A 23,041-nucleotide genomic window follows, 5' to 3' on the forward strand; every position below is an offset into this window, starting at 1 on the left:
AAAAATCAAATGCAAGAAATATGTCAAATTGTGGAGCAGTTTTATAAAAAATTATATGAAGAGAAGCAAGTTCAGAAAACAGAGTTAGAAGAATATATTAATCTAAATAACCTTAACAAATTTACAGAGGAACAGAAAAAAATTTAAAATGAGCCAATAACAATAAGAGAACTTGGAGAGGCAATGACATCTCAAAAAGAATGGAAAAACTCCTGGCCCAGACGGTTTACCTGCAGAATCCTATAAAACTTATAAAGACTCTTTGCTTTTAAAAATTTAAGCGCCTTATTGAAAAGATTCAAGATGAAGGTCAAATACCAGCTTCATGGCAAGAAGCCACAATATCTTTGATTCCAAAAGAAAATAATGATTTGAAAGACATTAAAAATTATCGTCCAATTTCCCTTTTAAATATGGATTATAAAATCTGTGCTGCAATATTGGCACAACATCTGAAGAAAGTTTTACCATCTATAATTCACTATGATCAAGCAGGATTTCTCCCTAAAAGATATTTGAAAGACAATATCAGAACAGTTTGTAACATTTTGGAATATTATGAGAGTCATCCAGAGAAGCAATTGGCCTTAATTTGTCTAGATGCTGAGAAATGTTCGTTGGTACTTTATGTTACAACAATTGAAAGACATGGGAGTGTGGTGAAATTTTTTTGAGAGTAGTAGAAGCAATATATTCCTCACAAAATGCAAGGGTGACAGTGAATGGCAAACTAACAGATGTTATTAAAATTCAAAAAGGTACAAGACAAGGCTGTCCATTGTCACCTCTCCTTTTCATCTTATCTTTGGAGATGTTGAATAAGCAAATTAAGGGAAGATGCAAATATAAAGGGAGCTGTGATAAAAGATGAACAATATAAACTCAGAGCCTTTGCTGATGATTTAGTCTTTATATTAGAACAACCGATGGACTCGATTGTCTTATAAACAAGATCAAACAATTTGGTCAATATGCAGGATTAAAGACTAATTATTATAAAACAAATTTTTGACAAAGAATATAACAATGGAACAAATTCAATCCTTCCAGCAGAAATCAGGATTTTTGTATGAAAAAAAATATTTAGCTATTGTTATTTCAAATAGATGCAGCAACCTAAAAGCAGATAACTATGATAAACTACTTCAGGTGGCCCGCGGGGGAGCCTTGATAGCTTTGGACAGTGATGTTGAAAGCCTCCGTGGAAGCAGGATCTCCCTTGCTCAGTTGCAATCAATCGTGCCTCCATTTTTCCAAGTCTTTTTAAATTTCTTTAACTATGATAAACTACTTAAAGAAATTTAAAAAGACTTGGAAAAATGGCACGACTTAAACTTATCTTTAATGGGAAGAATAGCCTTAATAAAGATGAATATTTTACCAAGATTACTATTCCTATTTCAAACTATTCCAATATTTTTAAATAGTGGATTCTTTCAAGAACTGAACAGGATGGTTGCCAAATATGTTTGGCAAGGCAAAAAAACCTAGAATCAAATTAAAGACATTGCAGGATTCTAAATTAAGAGCAGGCATGGGCCTGCCAGATTGGCAGTTATATTATAAAGCATCTGCTCTTTTATGGGTAAGAGACTGGATACTTCTGAATGACAAGAGACAACTGCTATTAGAAGAACATGATTTCACTATGAGATGGCATGCATATTTGTGGAATCAAAGACTTGAAGGCCACTCCTATTTTAAGAACCACTGGTTTCGAAAATCTTTGTATCATACGTGGTCAGGGTTAAAGACGAGAATATATCAAAAAATTCCAAGATGGGTTTCTCCAGTAGAAGCATTTACTCATCCAAACCTCCTAAAACTAAATCAGAATTATAGGTATGACAACCTGTTGGGAAAAGACAATCGACTGAAAACCAAAGAAGAATTGGAAAATGTGGATATCAAAATGAATTGGTTGTTGAGAATGCAAGTCGAATCTAGATATGTTAAAGACAAAGTGACAGGTTTTAAAACAGAGCAATATGTATTTGATAAAATTCTGTTGGGTCCACAAGAAAAGTTAATCTCCAAATTATACACATATCTACTCCAAATGAAGACACAAGATGAAATTGTAAAAGACTGTATGGTTCAATGGGCAAAAAACTTTGGCTACAATATTGCACTAGAAAACTGGGAGAGACTGTGGAAACTTAATGTTAAATTAACTAGATCAGTAACTTTCAAAGAAAATCTATATAAGATGTTTTATAGATGGTACCTGACACCACAGAAACTGTGTAAGATTTATGCTAATATGTCCAACAAGTGTTGGAAATGTACTAAACAGACTGGTTCCTTTTACCATATGTGGTGGACAAGTGAGATTGTGAAAGACTATTGGAAAATGGTGCATGAAATGCTACAGAAGATCATGAAGACACAGATTCATTTCAAACCAGAACTATTTTTATTGAATATATTCCCTGAGGACTATTCCAAAGAAATGAGACACTTGTTGGCGCATTTTAATACAGCAGCTAGGATCCTTTTGGCGCAGAGATGGAAATCTCAGGAAATCCCCACGAAAATGGATTCGGTGGGAAAAGTTCTGGAAACAGCAGAGTTGGACTTCTTATCCCAGTTGTTGGCTGGGAAATCTAAAGAAGAAGCAAGAAAATATTGGATGAAACTCTATGCCCAGTTCGATGACCAAGACTCTTACGATTCTCTGATGTGAACTTATTTTTTCTTATTTTTTTTCCTGGCTTTTATATTATAAAATTTATCTTTACTAGAATTGCCAAAATTACTAGATAATTTTAACAAAAGGTGCATATTATAAAATTTGAAAATGGATTCTGTGCAGCTGAGACAAAATAATAGGGGACAATTTATGTAAAGAAATTACTGTAGAATTAAGCTTTTTGAAAGCACTCCTATGCAAAATAATACCAGAATGTATTGTGTTTTTTGTTTTTTCCCATTCCCCATCCCTGCCTTTTTCTGAAACTAATAAAACTTTTTGAAAACTCAGATCGCATGTCCATGACTGGGAGGCAGGAGAGGTTCAGGGCAGAGGCACACAACACAGTACAGAGGAGACAGCACACAGAATTCATTGCAAGGAAAGACAAGAGGAGAAAATAAATTAAGAATCATCCTTACCTCATCTGCCATTACCCGCTTCAGATTCTGTGACGGGGTGGGGGGGGGGAGAGAAGGAGGAAGAGGCGAATCAGTGACACAAGAAAAATCCGTGAACAGAAAGAGAAAGGGGTCAGGTGGGGGTTCATAAAAAGTGGGTGCTGCTGATCTCCACCTTGAGAAAACGGCTGAATCAACACCCACCAATGCTACACCTAAGGTTGTGAGACCCAAAGGAGCTTTTCTACCAGCCTGCAGTCCAAACAGGAGCCAGCAGAAGGCTTTGGTCCTGAAGGTTCATTGATTCCAGTTTTCACAGAGAAGCATTTAGGGTGGCTAGTGCAAAGGGTGTTTTAAGAGTTTGAAATCTACATAAGGAGAGGTGCATGAGCTTAGCTGTAGAGACCAGCACAGAGGAGAGGCCCTGAATGACAGACCCATTCTTCGGAGTGCTCAGTGCAGGGGATTTTGCTGAAAAACCATTCATATTGAGACTGGCAAGGGAGTAAACTAATGTGGTGCTTGTGGGCACCATGGAGCCTGCTAAAACCTTTCCTGGCACCTGCCAGGCATTTCTAAAAAGTGGGTGGGACCAGGTGGGGATTTTGCCCAGAAGGGCTTCTGATTGGTGTGCAGATTTTTTGTGCACAATGATCTTCGCTGCGTGACTAAAGGTGTATGCAAGAAAGCCTTTTTATTGATTTATTTATAAGTGGGACTTTTGAACTGCCTTCCCCTGTACAAACAAGGCTCAGGGACTTGTAATATTAAGAAACATGCTCATTTATGTTAGTTCTGTAAAACAAAGCTTCTCTGACAACAAAGTGCAAGAAAAAGAACATCTGGAGGAGAAATGGGATGGAAGATAAAAACAAGAGATGGACCTGCACAGAAGGGGAAATTAGCTCTTTCTGCCAGCCTCAACCAGACCTCTCCCCCCTCAGATCAGCTTTCCCTCCCTTTCATCCTTCAGATCAGCATTTCCTCCCCTCCCCACCTCTCTGCATCCCCCCACACACACTGCCTTAGTCTACCCTCCCTACCCCTTCCTGCTGCACACCTGCTGATGACCTCAGGTGCCTGCTCATTTATCTCCCCGGTCCTTCAGCATGGATGCAAGTGGACAGTGGAGGCAAGCTGAAGCCAGCTCTAACTTCCCTCTGGGTGATGGCCACGCCATGTTCTCATGCTGCATTCTACTTTGCTTCAGAAACCCAAATGCTGCTACTATCTTTTCTGTTTTTATTTTTGTGATGCATGCATAGATTTCATTTTTATGTTGGAGAGGTTTTTGCCCCACAATTTTGCATTTTAAACAATTTGATTTTTTCTACAAAGCTGGGGTCCCCCCCCCCCCCCCCAGCCTCCTCCAAATTTGCAGAAATCTCTATTCTAGCCCTGGTTACCCTTACTGTTGCTGTTGTTTTAATCCAAAGCTCTTAGGTATAAGGAATATACACTTCTAACTTTATACTGAGCCACTGTAAACCTTAGATATGACCTAGTGTGGTTAAATAAATGGCACCATTTCAGGCTGCAGTTGGCGGACATCACATTCTTACTGGTCTTCCATAGAAAAACGTCCCATAGGTAAAAGCTGAGCATATTGGAGACAGAAGTTCTAGCCTAGCCCTTCATAGGCAGAGCTAGTTGTCCAGATACAGGGAGTTATGAATGTAGGGAAACTTAAAAAAAATTAATCCCACTCTTGCAATCCTACATGGTACAGTCCATTGTATCACTTCAGCATTCCAATACCCCAATTGCCACCTGCTGCATGTGCAGAGGCCCCAGGTGTTGCAGCAGCCAGTGGTGCAGAGGACAGTGTAGTACCCTTGGCTGGGCCAGGAACCAGAATCTCTGAAACAGCCCATAAGATGGCAGGCAAGAGAAAAGAGGAAGTCTGGGAAAGGGAGGGGAAGAGAAGCTGTTGAAGGCAGCATATGAGCAGCAGGCCTAGTGGAAGGAGGATGCCAGGATGGTGGGGACAGCCAGATGCAGAACCAGGGGCAAGGACAGTTTGAGAATTGGCATAAAGGACTGACTGCTGTTCCCTTTGCCCCAGACACAGCCAGAGAGGAAGAAGATTTGTACAGCCACTCAAGACTACCTTATGAAGCAGCAGACTCCGGCAGTAGAAATTTCTTAGGACTTGAGGGGGTTAGAGGCATCCATCTCGAAGTCTAGAAGCACGTATTAGTTATTTTCTCAGTCATAAAGAACTTCTGAGAGGGCTGCACCAGTTACACATGTCTCTCTTTATACTGGAATGACTTTATACAGGAATTTTCATGCATTGCAACCAGTGTTCCCTCTAAGCTGTTAGCGTGAGCTAGCTCACAGTTTTTTAGCTTCCAGCTCACACATTTTTGTCTTAGCTCAGGAAAAATGGCCCCAGAGCAAACTAATTTATGCAAAAACTCACAACTTCAATGCCAGTAGCTCACAAAGTAGAATTTCTGCTCACCAGACTCCACAGCTTAGAGGCACGATTGATTGCAACCAAGCAAGGGAGATCCTGCTTCCACAGAGGCTTTCAACATCACTGTCCAAAGCTATTAAGGCTCCCCCGCGGGCCACCTGAAGCAACAGCTAACCAATCCCTTCCTTTCCAGCTTTTGCGTTTTTCTGTGTTTATACCTTAACTTTGCTCTTGACATTTTATACATACACATCTATGAAATTTCATACATACACATCTATGATTCATAACCAGAACTGCTCTAAATGTGACATCTAGCAATTCCCCTCAAGGAGCATTCACCCTTGCAGGGCCCACGCATTGTGAGAGCGCCAAAAAAAAGGAAGAATCCATGTACATACAGAAAGCTGTGTCACCAGACTGAAATGTTTTGATCTGCATTCCTAGAAGTGCAAAGTGTTCAGGATAGGTAGCAGCGGTGTAGAACATGACAAAACAGTTCCCCCATACTACAGTAGCCTTGGCTGTGCAGCAATTCAAAAATTACCCACTCATTTCCTAGGAGTCACAACACAGTGTGAGCAAGTGGCCTGGCAGGCTATGTCGATGAAGCGTGATTCAGCACGGGTACATAAGGCTGCCCCCACCAGTCTTCTGGCAAGGATGCCCCAGCCTCTCTTCACAATATAACCTACCCCACTGGCCTAAAAGGGACTCTCAGGCTAAATACAGAGCTGTTTAAGGGTTGCCCTGCCCACCCACATATGCAATTGTCTTTACTTGTTTGCTTCAGACGTTTGGGGAATTTGGGGGAACGTACCAGTTGTCTGCAACTTAGACAAATGGCTAAGGAGCTTAATTATGAAGAATGAAGACAGAGCTGCTGAGTTAATTTTCACTCCAAAGCGGCCTGTTTCTGTATGCATTAAGCCACATTTTGCTGTGTCTTGGGCACGCTTGGCCGAACATCAGCATAAGCTTGCAAAAGGCTAGATTCCTGAACTGTGAGGATTACTAGGTAGGAATACTGTTTACACAAGGTTTTGACAAATGCCAGGTTCCAGGTCGCCATGATGCCTTGGAATGTCATTGCGGCACCTGTTATTCTCAGCAATTGTTTTATTGTGACTTTTAGCAATTCTCAGTATGTGCAAAGCTCATTTCACATCAGAATCTGTTCTATTGCATGACATAAAAACCCATGTGCATGAAGTTCTTGTCATTGCTGGTTTATATGTTAACTTTATAGAAATTCATGGTGGTGGATTAATTCATTTCTTAAACAGTCGGTTTCTATACCGGCTCCAATATTCAATTAAAGTGGGACTTTTAAAAAAAACAATAATGAAATTATGAGAAATTGGGAAGAGGTTAGTTTAGGGTTAGAGGGCAGCTTCCTGTTGTGATGATAACAACTACTGCTCCCGTATTTATTTATGCTTGTAACAATGCTTCTGTCACAAGAAACTACAAAGAGGCTAAGATTAGGCTTTGCTGTAGCAGTAATTAGGAAAATGTGGGTTACTAAAACACAAAAACCTGAAGGATGAAAAATGAGCCTTGCTCCAGAAGTTTGCAGCCAGCTCTTCAAGCCAAAGAAAACTGGTCAAGGTCTGCTGTAATATGCTTAGAGTGGGATCCACCGATCTGTCAGCAGAAGATACCCCCCCCTTTTTTTTTGCTACATTTCCTTTCTTCCAACGGTCTCTTCTAATTCCTGGAAACTGAATCCTGGGGTTGCAGGGCCTACAGGCTGCAATCAGACCCCTCCTCTCTCTCCTGCAATGGCAACTCCACTGACACATGAAAATAGGGGGCCCTGAAGCCCAAGAATCAACTTTCGGGGAGTCAGAAAGACCTGTTGCAAGAGAGGGGAATGGGGCAAAAACTAGTGCCCCTTCCATAGCAGGTACATATTGCTTCCAGAAATAGCTGCAATGACCATGTTGCACCTGAGTTAAAACAGTTATGCTGGCTAGCTATTTGCTTTCAGGTCTGATTAAAGGTGCCAGTCCTCATTCACAACCTTCAGGGTGTTCAGGGTGGTGAGAACCAGAGAGGATTGTGAGGCTTTCCAAAGGGATCTGTTGAGGCTGGGTGAGTGGGCATCACCATGGCAAATGAGGTTCAACGTGGCCAAGTGCAAGGTAATGCACACTGGGGCCAAAAATCCTAACTATAAATACAAATTGATGGGGTGTGAACTGGAGGAGACAGACCAAGAGAGAGATCTTGGGGTTGTGGTAGATAACTCACTGAAAATGTCGAGACAGTGTGTGACTGCAATAAAAAAAAAGTCAATGCTATGCTGGAAATTATTAGGAAGAGAATAGCAAAATCAGCCAGTATCATAATGCCCTGTATAAATAGATGTGGCCTCATTTGGAGTACTGTGTACAATTCTGATCACCGCACCTCAAAAAAGATATAGCACTGGAAAAAGTCCAGAAAAGGGCAACTAGAATGATTAAAGGGTTGGAACACTTTTGCTATGAAGAAAGGTTAAAACACTTGGGGCTCTTTAGCTTGGAGAAACGTTGACTGAGGGGTGTCATGATAGAGGTTTACAAGATTATGCATGGGATAGAGACGGTAGAGAAAAAACTACTTTTCTCCCTCTCTCACAATACAAGAACTTGTGGGCACTCAATGAAATTGCTGAGCAGTCGGGTTAGAACGGATAAAAGGAAGTACTTCTTCACCCAAAGGGTGATTAACACGTGGAATTCACTGCCACAGGAGGTGGTGGCGGCTACAGGCACAGCCATCTTCAAGAGAGGATTGGATAAACATATGAGCAGAGGTGCATCAATGGCTATTAGTCACAGTGTATTGTTGGAACTCTCTGTCTGGGGCAAGTGATGCTCTGTATTGTTTGTGCTTGGGAGGGGCAACAGTGGGAGGACTTCTAGTATCCTGGCCCCCACTGATGAACCTCCTGATGGCACTTGGGGTTTTTTGGCCACTGTGTGACACAGAGTTTTGGATCCAACATGGTTTTCTTATGTTCTTAACCTGAAGTCCTCATCTTTGAAGTCAGTCTGTGCCCCTATTGGCAAAGAGGTGCATGCACTCATTCAGGTTAGTTCAGACCACCCTTCTGACTCTCCCACCAGCACATGTAACATGATCTCCCATGGCTAAAACTAAGGTACATAGGGGCTCTCTCACCGGTGCAATGGAATTTGAACATTCAGCCCAACTGGGGATATAGAGCTGATCTTGGGATTCCCTTTCAGCAGCTCTGCCCCCAAACCCTGCCAGCAGATAACACAGTATGCCCATGTATACCAATGCAATGAATGAATTATAAAGCTCAGATGTGTAGTATTTAATAGCTAAAAATGTATTAATAACCATGAAAGCACACACACAAGACAGCCTTTATTGGCATATATAAGATAACCACGAAAGCCTATTCGCTAGCTAGGCAAACAGACTTTCTGTTTCCCTCTATGAAGTGGAAGGTCAGAGGTCTAGAAAGCTCAGGTTTGAGTTCTATGCAATCCCAGAAAGGTCTGTGCCCCCCAACCAAGCCACTCTTTAAGGGCCTTTATAAAAGCTCCTAAGACTTCTCTTTTTCAGAAGGCACTATTTTGAGAGCTAGTACTGAATTTTTCTCGGTGCAGATGGGAAAGCATGAGGGGCAGCGGAAGAGCCAGTTTCTTCCCCTTTGTTTTTCTGAATATTTCTTCAAAATTTTGCAATGGAAAAATGTGGGACATTTGGAGGAACAGTGAAGAAAACCTCATGTCAACTATTTGCTCTGTAGGAATAAGTGAAATACATAAGTTTTTTCACATTCAGTATGTATAGTCTGAAGACTACAGCCCAAAAGAAAAAATGAGAAATTTAGGGTAGCACTTTAAAAAAAAGCCTCTTTTTTTCCTTTTTGGGATGAGTGAAAAATGTTTTCTTTTAAGGCAAGGGTATTGCTCAAAATGAGCAGAGTAAATTTTTAATAGATGACAATCTATACCATTGGATATGGATACTTCCTGTGTATGCCACAGACATATACATATTTTCAAGAATATAGTTACTGTTTAAATGTGATTAATGTTTCAATAATTAATGTGCTATAATGTGCTGTACTAGCTACTAAACAGTAGCTAGTGAACTAAACAGTTCAGAGTTTTCAATGTTATAAAATGTAATTTGATCTCCAAATACACTGATAACACTACTAATCATGACTCTACAATGGTGCCCCTGTCTAAATAATAAACTCACTTTTGCTTAGTACAGAGGCTGATTTCTGCCTTTAATTGTTTAATTTTCCCTGCCTCTCAGACGGCAAGAATTAAGATGTACTAAGGTACTATAAAGTGCAGCAGTTTGTAACTCTCAAGAATAAGGCATATTGACAATTTTTCTAATGGTAAGCTAAGGCATTTATACTTTCAAATCCCATAAATGTGCCAATTAGTATCATTTTATGTGCTAAAAAAAGGTAAAGGTAAATCCCCTGCGCAAGCACCAGTTGTTTCCAACTCTGGTGTTGCTTTCGCAACGTTTTTGTGGCAGACTTCTTACGGGGTGGTTTGCCACTGCCTTCTCTAGTCATTTACACTCCCCCCCCCCCCGCCAGCAAGCTGAGTATTCATTTTACCAACCTCAGAAGGATGGAAGGCTGACTCAACCATGAGCCAGCTACCTGAACCTGGCTTCCGTCGGGATCAAACTCAAGTCGTGAGCAGAGCCTGGACTGCAGTACTGCAGCTTTACCACTCCGTGCCACGGGGCTAACGAAAGTATAAATTATGCATTTTCTGTTGTTAAATCAGTTTATGTTTCAAAGTATTGTAAGTATTGTATTTCAGCTTTCCACAAAATTTCTGGGGTTTTTTCAACCCCTGTCCCATAGACTTTTTCCTCTATGGTGCCAAAATTCCTAAAAGTTTACCACTCTGGTTATATTACTTTTCTTAACTGTAGTTTGAATATTTAGTAGGGCTTTGTTTGCAAGCAATCTTTTTGTTCATCAATACATTTTAATTGCTGTGTTTTTAATTTTTATAGATGTTGCATGCCAGCTTGAGCACCCTCTGAAAAGCTATATTTTTTGTGGGTAGCAGACAGACAGCCATACACAGCATTTGCTATCTAAATACACACCAGGTATCTGAAGGGAGGACAAGAAAAGAGGGGAAAGTACTGAACTCCATTAATACCCTAAAGCAGACTTTGCAGCAGAAGGAAAGAAACTTTCTCTAGAGTGTACACAAGGTATGTGATCCAGTTCTGAACATGGTTCTTGAAAGAAGGTAGGTTTGAGCAAGGGCAGGCCTAAAACAACAACACTCCATCACATAGGCACCACACCACTAAAATCAGGCTCTCCACGATGCTCGCTCCCTGGCAAAAAGGGGTACCTTAATCTCTTGACCAACGTCTTTCAGCAGGGCGTTGGTCTGGATTTCAGGAAATGTGTTCTAGTGGTGAAGAAATGCTGTTTACTTGTCTCTACAGCAACCTGATCAAGGTCTCCTCCCATGCTGAGGTAGAGCTGGACTCTCTGCCAAGGGGAAGCTGGACTGGTGTCTCGGAATGTGGAACAGTTTGTGGGCGTGCCCAGTGCTCTCTTGCTCTCTCGGCCAGAACCAAACCCTTGCAAACAGGAGGAAGAAAGGTTACCACTGAATGAGGCAGAGCAAGCCAGAAGGCAACACCAGGCAAGGTCCTGGAACTGCTGGGCTTGTTCAAAAAGCCTGGCTGCAGAACAGCTTCAGTTTACGCTCTGGATCCGAAAGGTCTGCCAACAACTTTGAGAAGGAATACAGCCAGACTCAGCATTCTCTTAACAAGGTAACTTTATTCCTCCAAAGGACGGCATTGTTTTCAGAGGACAACTAAAACTGCGTGGCATTGGTGGAGAAGAGATGTTTGAACATTATTTTACAAAGTGTATATCCTACCTTTTGCCTCCATAAGGTCCACCAAGGCAGCTAACAAATTAATAATGTACACAGTAAAATCACATCTTTAAAAAGATATAATCACTGAAACTATTAAAACCAGAGCTAAAATACACTCACAAAAATGTAAGAGCACTTTAAACTTAGGGCAGGAAGGAGGGAACACCAATGAAACAAGAAAGGTTTCTCCTGCTGACAGAAGATGACAACAGAAGGGAACAGGAGAGTCTCTCTGAGGACAAAATTCCAGAGTTTTGGTGCCACAGCCAAGAAGGCCCTCTCTCAGAAAGCAGGAACACCCAGAGCAGGGGCTCAGAAGATGACCACAGTTCCATCCATTGATTTCAAGACATGTAGAAGCGGCTAACTCAAGACTGTTCCTAGTTTTCAAATGCAATTATCTGCTGTTCAGTAACCAGGGAGTGTACTTTCACAGATTACAAAACTGGCCTAGAAACTCATCAGCTTTACATCACAAACACAAGACCACACCCTCATGTTCTGAGTTAGTATGGAGTCCACCACCATCCACAAACCCTATTCTCAGTCAAGCTTAGATTTCACCCCCTATAAAATAGAAATGTTCCCTGGAAAAGGGCAGGAAAAACCCACTCTTTAATGCCTCTGATGCCAATGTAGCAAGGCTGCTGAAAAGCCTTAATGGACAACTGCAGAAAGGTAGCCCTGTCAGTCTGTGGTAGCAAAAACAGAGCAAAACACCAGTGTCTCCTCAAAGGCTAACAACATTTATATCAATTTGATCATTCATGAGTCAGACTGCACATCTCCAGTATCTGAAGAAGTGAGCTCTGCTTCATGAAAGCTCACGCTGAAATGTTATTCTTTAAGGTGCCATTTAATAGACAACAACAAATTTACATCACACAATCTTGACTGTGTAGCTTTAAGCAACATGCAGCGCTTCAGCTCGCCAAAAAGTTCTGCTAATTTAAATAGTTAATTTCTTAACTATCACCGCGTCCAAATATTTTTGCCTGGCTCTGTCTCTGACACACATATGCACAGACTCGCTCTACAGGCCCTGTGGAGAATATCTCGTTGGGCTTATATCCGTCGCTTGAATGAAAGTCTGTAACTTTTCAAGTAACACAAAAATACTTCTCCAGATTATTCATTTGACTGTTGCACTGGTGCCAGGGCACAGATTGGAGCACAAGTAGGCAGGACAGAAAAGTAGGTGGCATTTTTATCTGTGCAGGGCTGGCCTACTGGCTAACTGCCAGATAAGAGCCAAGAACGTCACTGTATAGGTGGTGGCAGCTTACATTTTTCATTTCATTACAGCATCATTTGTAAGCAAGGGTGGAAGGGGAGTGGCTTGCTTGCTCCTACACCCTGCAGCTGTTTCTCACTAGCAGAAGAGAACAGCTTCTCCCACTGGTCCCCTGCTCGAACTCATGGCATCTTCAAGCAGGAGGGCCTGGACCGATGCCTACTGAACATAGTACTGCCTACTGCCTTTAAAAACTGACTTTGAGAAATAGTAGCTGCTAATTTACTTAGTGTCTGGTTTAATTTAATTTTGTAACTGTAGGCTGACTCTGGTGTTCCAGGATTCAAGCCAAAAAGAACAAATGTTCAACGGATCGTTCATTTTTAGAAACCTTGGCTAACATTGTTCATTATAGTTTTTTAAACATCCGTATCCTTGTTTGACAATAACAATTCACTAACTGGTGTTTGTAATTAACATAAGCATCAAGCCACTGTTGATTATCTTTTCTTTTCTAACAGAGTTAAATGCTTTACCAATATTTGGCTGCCAATGAACCAAAACTTTTGCGGTCGTTAATCAAAGCAGTCAAGTTGTGCTTCGACTTCCCACAAAGCAAGGTTCTGCTGATGCACTCATCTTCTCTAACCTCCGGTAAGCAGTCATACAGGATACCCAACTCGCTCACAGGAGCTACGGGGCACAGAAACGCTAAATGAACTCACACAGGAAGATTATTTTAATTTCCTTTGCGCATTAGTACTTGTGCAGTCATGAGCACTTCTCATTATACTTGTCTGCAAGGGGAACTTTTGCACCTCTATAACTGTCCCCTACCCTAACCTGGATAAGCCAAGCTAGCCTGATCTCACCAGATCATGGAGGCTAAGCGAGGTCAGCGCTGGTTAGTATTTGGATGAGAGACCACCAGGGAATACTAAGGTTGCTACTCAGTGGCAAGCAATGGCAAATCATCTCTGAACCTTTCTTGCCTTGAAAACCTGATGGGGTCACCATAACTTGAGAGTTACCATCCCCAAGAGGAGAAACCTCTAACAGTTTTTCAAGCACACACCCACAGCCGTGTGTTTTACAGGAAGCCAGAAACTTAGAACTCCTCCTGCCCAGCAAGCGCACTGGATCATTTAACATGCTGTGAAGGCCTTTTTCTGCACTGACAGTGACTCAGTTCTTATGCTGGCTCGAGCAAGTTGTTTTATGCAACTCTTCTTCCATTCTGACGTAAGAGTTTTTAAATGAAGGGGGAAGTAAAGACAGCACATCCCAAAACCCAACATGAGAGCATTACAAGAATAATGGCCTCTCCAAATGCCTCTTGCCTATTCTGCAGAGAAAGGCCTAATTCCCCACTAAAACATCAACCTTCCATAGCAACTTGTGCCTAGATAAGAAGCACAATCAAGGAATGCTTATAGGGATAGGAAGGAAAGGTCCCCTGTGCAAGCACCAGTTGTTCCCAATTCTGGGGTGACGTTGCTTTCATAACGTTTTCATGGCAGACTTTTTACAGGGTGGTTTGCCATTGCCTTCTCCAGTCATCTACACTTTCCTCCCAGCAAGCTGGGCACTCATTTGACCGACCTCGGAAGGATGGAAGGCTGAGTCAACCTCGAGCCAGCTACCTGAAAACCCAGCTTCCGCCAGGGATCTAACTCAGGTCGTGAGCAGAGCTTAGGACTGCAGTACTGCAGCTTTAACACTCTGTGCCACGGGGCTCTTATAGGGATAGGAGGATCCTTTAATGCAAAGGAACAGGCATACCACAGAAGGCACTTCTACATTCCCAGGCCACACATTAGAATATAGAGGAAGGTTTTCCACACACCAATGCCTGGAGTGATGGGGGCGGGGGGGTAGTAGCAAGCTTTAAAAAGCTGACAGGGGTGGTGTTGATTCTTTGCCCACAGACATCTGCCCCAGGACTCCATATCTATGTCAGGCACACACTTGTCACTTCTTGTGGTTTGAAGTACAGGAAACAGTAGCCAGCCACAGGATTAGAACTAACGGAACAGGCTGCAATGATGAAATATCTTTCTACCAACAGGCAAACTTTCTTGATGCTGCCGCACAGAAACACTGGGGCCCACCAAGTAGGCACAGGTCATAAAAACCAAGACACAACCAATGAAAAACTCCAATGGGTTGCCTAGCACAACAGCTCATGTGTTGAGGGACACCTAATCCTAACCTAACTCACACCCCAAAACTATTTTAAAAATCTTAATGCCATAAAACAAGATCAGGTGACAAAAGCAAATCAGTCCAATTTCTTGAAGGCAATGTCTCACCTGAAGAGATGAGTCAGGTTAACCCAGAGAAGCAGGGGGAAATGGATAAAACTTTGTTTTTGATCTTCTAAATATCCGAGTATTCCTCAACCTTAACGAGGTCAATCGCCCCGTGGTATTTCTGTGTCTTCCCTAACAGTAACTGGGGTCATTTTTTTTTACCACAATTGCACATGTGCACACAGGTGAAACAAGCTAACCAGCCAACACTGACAAAAAGCTGCATTTGCACAATTTTCAATTATTTTCTCCCCAGTCTTTTGCTGCTGTGCTACTCCCATACTACCAACTGTGTTGATTTTTTTGTAAATTAGCAGCTGGTGGCATGCTCACTGTATCAAGGACTTATGTGGCTACAACATTTTTGGTTTCAGCAAAAGTCATGAAGCGGCTTGAGGACTAGGAACCAAGAGGTGTGAGGAAAAACAGAAAGCTCCATCACTGTCACACAAGAGCAGCTTTTGCCAGGGTAGGAATTAAAGAAAGCGCCTTTTCTGATACACAGGCAGCCAAACGTCACCATTGGCCACCATCAGAAGTAAAAAAAATCAGTTCCAAGGAGCACTAAGTGACTTTGGAAAGCTGTGAATCACCAGCTAATCCAAAGTGCACCTCAGAGGCAGTTCTTCACCAATCTGAAACATTTCCATTTTAAATGGGAGGGGGGCTAATATCACAGAAAGGCCTATCACACTCAGGTATCTGCATTCTGGTGCACTAGCTCCAGAACATAAAGGAAACTGCACAACCATGATCAGGGCAAGCAAGTCCACAGGTGTCTTCTGGCAGCAAGTGCCAGGTGAAGTCTTTCTCCACAAAATATGAGATGTATAGTCAAAAGTAGCGGCCTTCTGCAGACCAGATAGTTTATTCTCTGCCAGAACCAATAACTTAGAAGAAGCAGCATTCTCCCTAAACACACATTTCAAAATCCAAAATGCCACACTGAGGGCAGACCAGCCATGACTGGCGATATACCCTTATAAAATCAGCAGGACAGAGACATCATGACTGGAGAAGTCTACCCACGACCCAACTCACGACCTAAATGCAGCAAACATTTAGCAGGTTAAATTATGCCCACCTGATTCTACCTATGCTAAAACCCCAAAGTATTCAAGTAATAACCAGTCCTTGACACAACTTTGCTAACTGAAGTATACAGCTAACATTTAAACTGAAATAAGGGAGGTGACCAAGTGTTTATTTATTTATTTACTTAATTCTATTTTTAGCCCGCCCTTCCCGTAGAACAGACTCAGAGTGGGTTCCATCATAAAAACAATCAACAATAAAAGACCATTTTAAAATATATAAAATGTTCTGCAAATGGTGTTGATGCAAGGTAGGTAGATGACTGATTTCGTGGGGCTGCAAACCAGGAGACATCCCCATTCAGGCACTAATTCTCTAGTTCCTGTGCCATCCCAAGCCACAGGGTCCTAAGGTGCTTTGTGATCTAGCACACCACTAAATAGCGGCCTCAGGGCCTGTTCAATTGGGAAACTCATTTCTGAGGGCAGACAGCCTTCTGGTTTTCTGTATTATTTATTTAGTTGTATTTTCAAAAAGTTACGTTTCACATTGCTCAGCCTTTACAGGGGTGGCCCACAAAACTAGACAGAATTAAAACGAATATACTAAAAGAAAAATACAAATTAAGAATGCCTGGGTAAATCATTAATTCTCCATGGAGAAATCTCACCAAGATTAGTCCCAGGCAAACAGACAAAGGGGGGGGGGGATTTCCATAATGAGGAGGCTACAACTGAAAAAAAAAATCCCCCTTTTCTGGTTATGGCTCATTTGATCTCTAGTAGTGCAGGCATATGGAGCAGACTCTAAGGTAAACTTAAGAACATAAGAGAAGCCATGTTAGGCCAATGGCCCATCCAGTCCAACACTCTGTGTCACACAGTGGCAAAAAAAAATTATGTATATATACATACACACATACACACACACACACACATATACACACTGTGGCTAACAGCCACTGATGGACCTCTGCTCCATATTTTTATCTAACCCCCTCTTGAAGGTGGCTATGCTTGTGGCCGCCACCACCTCCTGTGGCAGTGAATTCCACATGTTAATCACCCTTTGGGTGAAGAAGTACTTCCTTTTACCCGTTTTAACCTGTCTGCTCAGCAATTTCATCGAATGCCCACAAGTTCTTGTATTGTGAGAAAGGGGAAAAAGTGGCTTAGTGAGGCCTGGAGACAGGGTTGTGTTATGTATGAGAGTCAATGCTGTTATCAATGGTGTTCCTGCCTGGCTCATTGGAGCCTGAAGGACTGAGCTCGGGGACTTGGGAACAACGGGCAGTAGGATCCAAATCCCAACTGCTCTGCTCCAATCAGGGTTGGTGCTAGGCTTTCCGGCGCCCCACTAGCGTCCCCCCCTTATTAAAAAACAGGGAAAATGAAGAGTGCCAAACGTGAAACTTTTCACATTTTTAATTTACTGATTTTTAATTTGAATTTTTCAAAAAAATGTGATAAGTTAAGAACATAAGAGAAGCCATGTTAGATCAGGCCAATGGCCCATCCAGTCCAACACTCTGTGTTACAAAGTGGCAAAAATTTATATATATATATATATATACACATACACACAAACACACACACACACTGTGGCTAATAGCCACTGATGGACCTCTGCTCCATATTTTTATCTAAACCCCTCTTGAAGGTGGCTATGCTTGTGGCCGCCACCACCTCCTGTGGCAGTGAATTCCACATGTTAATCACCCTTTGGGTGAAGAAGTACTTCCTTTTATCCGTTTTAACCTGTCTGCTCAGCAATTTCATCGAATGCCCACAAGTTCTTGTATTGTGAGAAAGGGGAAAAAGTACTTCTTTCTCTACTTTCTCCATCCCATGCATAATCTTGTAAACCTCTATCATGTCACCCCACAGTCGATGTTTCTCCAAGCTAAACAGCCCCAAGCGTTTCAACCTTTCTTCATAGGGAAAGTGTTCCAGCCCTTTAATCATTCTAGTTGCCCTTTTCTGGACTTTCTCCAATGCTATAATATCCTTTTTGAGGTGCGGCGACCAGAACTGCACACAGTACTCCAAACTTCTTCACTGATAGGCTGAAGTGAACAGGAGTAAATAGTCCTTCAGGTACCCTGGCCCCCAATCCATTTACAATTTACAATTTCAAAGGCAGTAACCAGCACAACTTAAATACACAGCCCATGCAGTTATCACAAAGTATGATCACTGGCAAAGTATGATCTCTATCATTAATGCCAGTCAGCATTTCTGCACTGTCTGAAGCTTCTGGACCACTGTCTAAGGAAGCCCCCCGACACACCACACACTGCAGTTATCTGGCTTGTATGTGACCACAGCATGGATCAGGGGTCCCCAACGTGGTGCCCATGGGCGCCTTGGCACCTGCTGACACCTTTCCCTTGGTGCCCACCAAGCATTTTCAGGAACTGCGTAGGGCCATGTTGGGCTTGTCCCAAGCAAGTTATTGGAAGATCTATTGGAGATCTGACTGGCTGTTGAGATTTTATAAAATTTTGCTTTGGCCGCAGCTGCCACCACAGGACAAAGATCTTCCTTGTGACTGAAGGTAAGCTGTGGCAGCCATTTTTCAATTTCTTTATTTTTGCTGCACCCACCGTGCTGTGTCAGAATTCCAAAGGTGCCTGCAGGCGCAAAAAGTTTGGGGATTCCTGGCATAGATCACTGTAGCCAAACCTTGCTTTTTCAGGGAAGTCACAGTGGACACTCAAACCACTGCTGCTAAAATAAATAAAAAAATGTGTTTCTACTAGCAAGCCTGGATCTAACTAAATCACAAACTGCAAACCTGTCTCATGCAGGGGACTGCAACCCCAACTGGAACAGAATTTTTCAGTCTCTGATCAGCTACAACCGCTGACACAAACCACACATTCAGCTCATGGAGGATTGGGGGGAAAACCCCATCTTATTGGTTTTAGGTTTTATTACTGACTGTAACATATGAAATTAGTCGTGATTTTATTGCTGGATGTTTATTCTGTTGTACACTGCCTTGAGCCCTGCTATACAGGGAGGAGCAGTTTCAAAACTGAAATAAATGAACAGCGTACAGTTGAATAGTTATCCCCAAGCATCACCTTCTGATACCTCCATGCCAGTCCAATGGTCCAGAAGGGTATGGTAGTCAGTGGAATCAAAAACTACTGAGATCTCAAGGTGAATCCAACAGTGTCATCCTCCTGTTTCTTTCCTGGTAAAACCCAGGCCTGAATCCAGACTGAAATGGGTCTACAATATCTGCTCCATTCAAAGAAATGTAGAGTTGCCCAGGCCACCAAAGCTTGCACACTCTGCCCAAAATGGGAATGTTTTCCACAGCTCTTTGGGCTTCAGGGACTACTTTCCAAAAGTGTTCCTTCCTTCAAAGCAACTGGCATGACCCACTCCTTTAAGAGTGTTTACGGTCTTCCTGACCCGTTCTGATGATCTGGTTCAGTTTAATATACCAGGCTGGATAAGGGCATGAAGAGTACAGATGAAGAAGGGCAAAGACCTCCATGCGGCTTTTCCACACAGATAAATTGTATATTTTGCATAGCAGCAATGCATTGTTTTAAACTGAAAATTGTTTATGTCTTACTGTTTTATACCTGAAATTGAGATGTTGATTTTGTTATGATTGTTAGCCGCCCTGAGTCCGTTTGGAATGGGTGGGATATAAATCGAAAGTAAATAAATAAATAAATAAATAACTGAAACTGCATTCCTAGAGATTTGGGCTGGCTGTGAGGGGTATGAGCAATTTTGGCTGCAAAACACTTGGGGGGGGGGTGGAATCAGAGTGAACAATGGTATCTTCCAGGCCTGTATCTCCATAGTTCTGAGGAAAACATGGAACTCCACAAAGTAACTCCGCTGGAAAGCCCTGGGCAGATGCATCAGTGATAGAAAAGTGAACATGCGTCACCACAAAGCAGGCGTCAAACTGGGCTTGAAAGTGTTCAACTGGATTCATCTCAGGTCTTCCTCCACTTCCTCCCTAGCCAGCAAATGATCCATTTTCATTAACTTCTGATTTTCCATGCTATATGTGCTCTACTGCAGGACCAAAGAGGATGGGTCATTCGAAGCAACGTCGACGCGCATCTTGGATTTTTATGGTTGAAAAATGTATGCAATTGATTTTATTGTATATTCTTTAAAAAATATTTTATGTGATTTTTAACTGTTGTTAGCCGCCCTGAGCCCATTAAGCGGGAAAGCGGGATATAAATTTGATAAAATAAATAAATAAATAAAAAACTGTGTTAACCCATTTCAGAGTTCCAAAGGTTGACCAAGGCTGTGATTGGTTGATTCAGTTTACAAACTACCCTCCACCAAAGGGCTCAGGGCAGTGTATAATATGTACCAAAAACCCAATAAATAAAACAATTTAAACAATTACAACCAGGGCTTTTTTTTTAGCAGGAATGCACAGGAACGCAGTTCCGGCTGGCTTGGTGTCAGGGGGTGTAGCCTGATAAGCAATTGAGTTCCTGTTGGGCCTTTCCTACCAAAAAAGCCTGTGTGAAACCATGGTGATATCAGGGAGTATGGCCTAATATGCAAATGAGTTCCTGCTGGGCTTTTTCTACAAAAAAAAAGCCCTGATTACAACAAAAGCAATTAAAAACAATCCAGTGCAACAATAAGCTATACAGGCATCTAATGATCTGATAGGAAGTTGTTGTTCATCTAGTGACCCACAAAGAGCCAGAGCATGTTCCAGTTCAATGGTAATAAATCACCCCAAATTGTCAATCCTTCTTGACAGTAGCAAACTCCCCCAAAACACCACCAGGAATCCTTCTGACTCAATTAGCCTACAAAGGGAGCAGACCACTTTAGTAGGTGATTCCCGCCTGTATTATCCTTCTTCCTGCAAAGATTCCTTTGCACCTGCTGCCCAATTGACTGACCAGCCTTGCCTGCCTTATTGTATCCAACTGCATTCCAGAGCCATGGGAACAGCAGGCCTGGCTCGGGCGTCCAGCCTTCTCCTCTGTCTATCTGCTTTGTTTCTGCTACAGGGACGTGGCTCCTCCACTGGAAAAGACCTGACAGTGTGAATCTAGCAAGAGCCTCTCACCCAACATGCTGCTGGGAGGTCCCACCTGCTGCATCTACCAGAACCCTCTGTCTGGTTCTTTGTCTAGCAACCTTTGGGGAAGTCTCATCCCCAGATGCATCACAGTTGGCCGTGTCTGAAGGACCAGATGCTGCTTATTCAAGGAGGATGCATATTTGCAAACACTGCAGAGCTGTTAGTAATCAGGAGCAAACAGTGACTTGATCAACTGGGAGGAGACACTCTTTTGTCTGGGGGCCAAGCGATGGTAGCCACATTTATTGCTGACATGCCTGTGAGAATGGTATGTGCATGAGTGCTGACTGTCCCCACCGCCCTCTCTCCTCTCCACTGCCCTGGGCACTTTTCTGCATTACTGGAAGGAAACCAAGCTGAAGGAAACTGTGTGAAGCAACGGAAGTGCTAGGTAGCAAGATGAGGGGAACACCCTCTCAAGTGCTCTTGTTCCCTGTTGCAGTGAAACTCATACAGATGGGGAAGATGTGATACACGTCGTCAGATATTTGAAGGCCTGTCATACAGAAGATGGAGCAGTTGTTTTAGAAGGTCAGACCAGAACCAATGGAGTGAAATTACATCAAATGAGTTTTTTGGCTAAACATTAGGAAGAACTTCCTGACCATTAGAGCAGTTCTTCAGAGCAAGAGGCTGCCTTATGAGGCGGTGGGAGGCTTTTGAGCAAAGGCTAGATGGCCATCTGACAGCAATGACGATTCTGTGAACTTAGGAAGATCATGGGAAGGAGGGCAGGAAGGGTTGAGTCAGTGCTCAGCTCTCCTGGCGATTTCTCATATGCCCAGGGTAATATTGATTGCCATTTTGCCACCTGAGGTCAGGAAGCAATTTTCCTCCAGGTCAGATTGGCCAGGGATCATGGAAGGTTTTTGTGTGTGTGTTTTGCCTTCCTCTGGGCATGGAACACAGGTCACTGGGGGAGTGGGGAGTAACTGTGAAGGGGGTTGAGCTAGATGACTCTTGAGGTCCCTTCCAGCTCTGCATTTCTATGTGAATACCCAAAAGAGGCCTTGGCCATATCGCATCTGTCTGGGAAGCACTATTCATAAAAGACATTCTTTCCAGTTTTGCTTGGGCCACACAAACACTGACCTGAGCATCCTACACAAGGTCAGGAGAACAGTTTTAAAAAAGGAAAATCTCAAGAGCTTGTTTGCACAAGGTCAGCTGCTGCCTCGCTCACCTGAGGGTACGCTTTGTAAGTCCTGCTGAATCAGGAGCACATTCCAGATTCAAAGCAGAGATAAAGTCAGCCTAGAATTGTCATGTCTCAAATCCAAACAGGGCTAGGGGCTGGTCAACCAGAGCCTGCTGGCTTTGTGAATTCTCAGGATCTGAAGCTTCCTTCCGGCCCTTGAAGATCAGCAGGTGTAAAACAGGCTCTTCCTTCTCCTCCTCCTCCTCCCCCCATTCTCCGGCCTGGCTCTGACAGAATTAAAGAGTTTGGCAAAGCGTAAGCGTGTTGCAAGCTTGTAATCAAGGTCCTGAAGCATTCCTAACAAGGTTTCATTTTAGAACTATTCCGAGGCCAGGCAGCACCACCTCAGCAGCGCAGTAGCTTCAAGTAATCAAACACTTCAGGAACAGAAAATGCAGCTTGCGAATCAGGACCAGTGTCTGAACACTCAGAGGCTTTGCAGAACCTGGATTCGATCCTTTAGCATTTCCACTCCGTTCCACCCAATTCCTGCTGCCTCTGCTACGGCCCCTGTCCCAGGGGGCTTCCGTACCTGAGGGTTCCGTGATTCCCAGGACAGCATTTTTGGTGTAGCCATAAAAGACCTCTCTTTCCTTTTAAATCAACAGAGAAGCTGACTGGATCCAGTCCAGCACTCAGTGTGTTGCAAATATGGCTATGCCGATAGTTAACTTGCAGGAACTAGGACAGCACACAGCTGAACTATTTGGCAACAATATGGGAGTCAATTTG

General features: G+C 42.8%; 1 protein-coding gene across 1 annotated transcript in view; it reads right to left on the reverse strand.

Annotated features, from left to right (window-relative positions):
• The window catches only part of DIAPH1 (diaphanous related formin 1), a 99,112-nt gene extending 95,977 nt beyond the window's left edge, over nt 1-3,135 (reverse strand). Inside the window, 1 exon segment of the mRNA XM_060253953.1 lies at nt 3,115-3,135. Coding sequence (XP_060109936.1) covers nt 3,115-3,126 — 12 coding nt within the window. The 5' untranslated portion in view covers nt 3,127-3,135.
• Between the last annotated feature and the right edge of the window lie 19,906 nt (nt 3,136-23,041).

This window comes from Heteronotia binoei, chromosome 14, assembly GCF_032191835.1.
Source record: "Heteronotia binoei isolate CCM8104 ecotype False Entrance Well chromosome 14, APGP_CSIRO_Hbin_v1, whole genome shotgun sequence".
Lineage (NCBI taxonomy): Eukaryota > Metazoa > Chordata > Lepidosauria > Squamata > Gekkonidae > Heteronotia > Heteronotia binoei.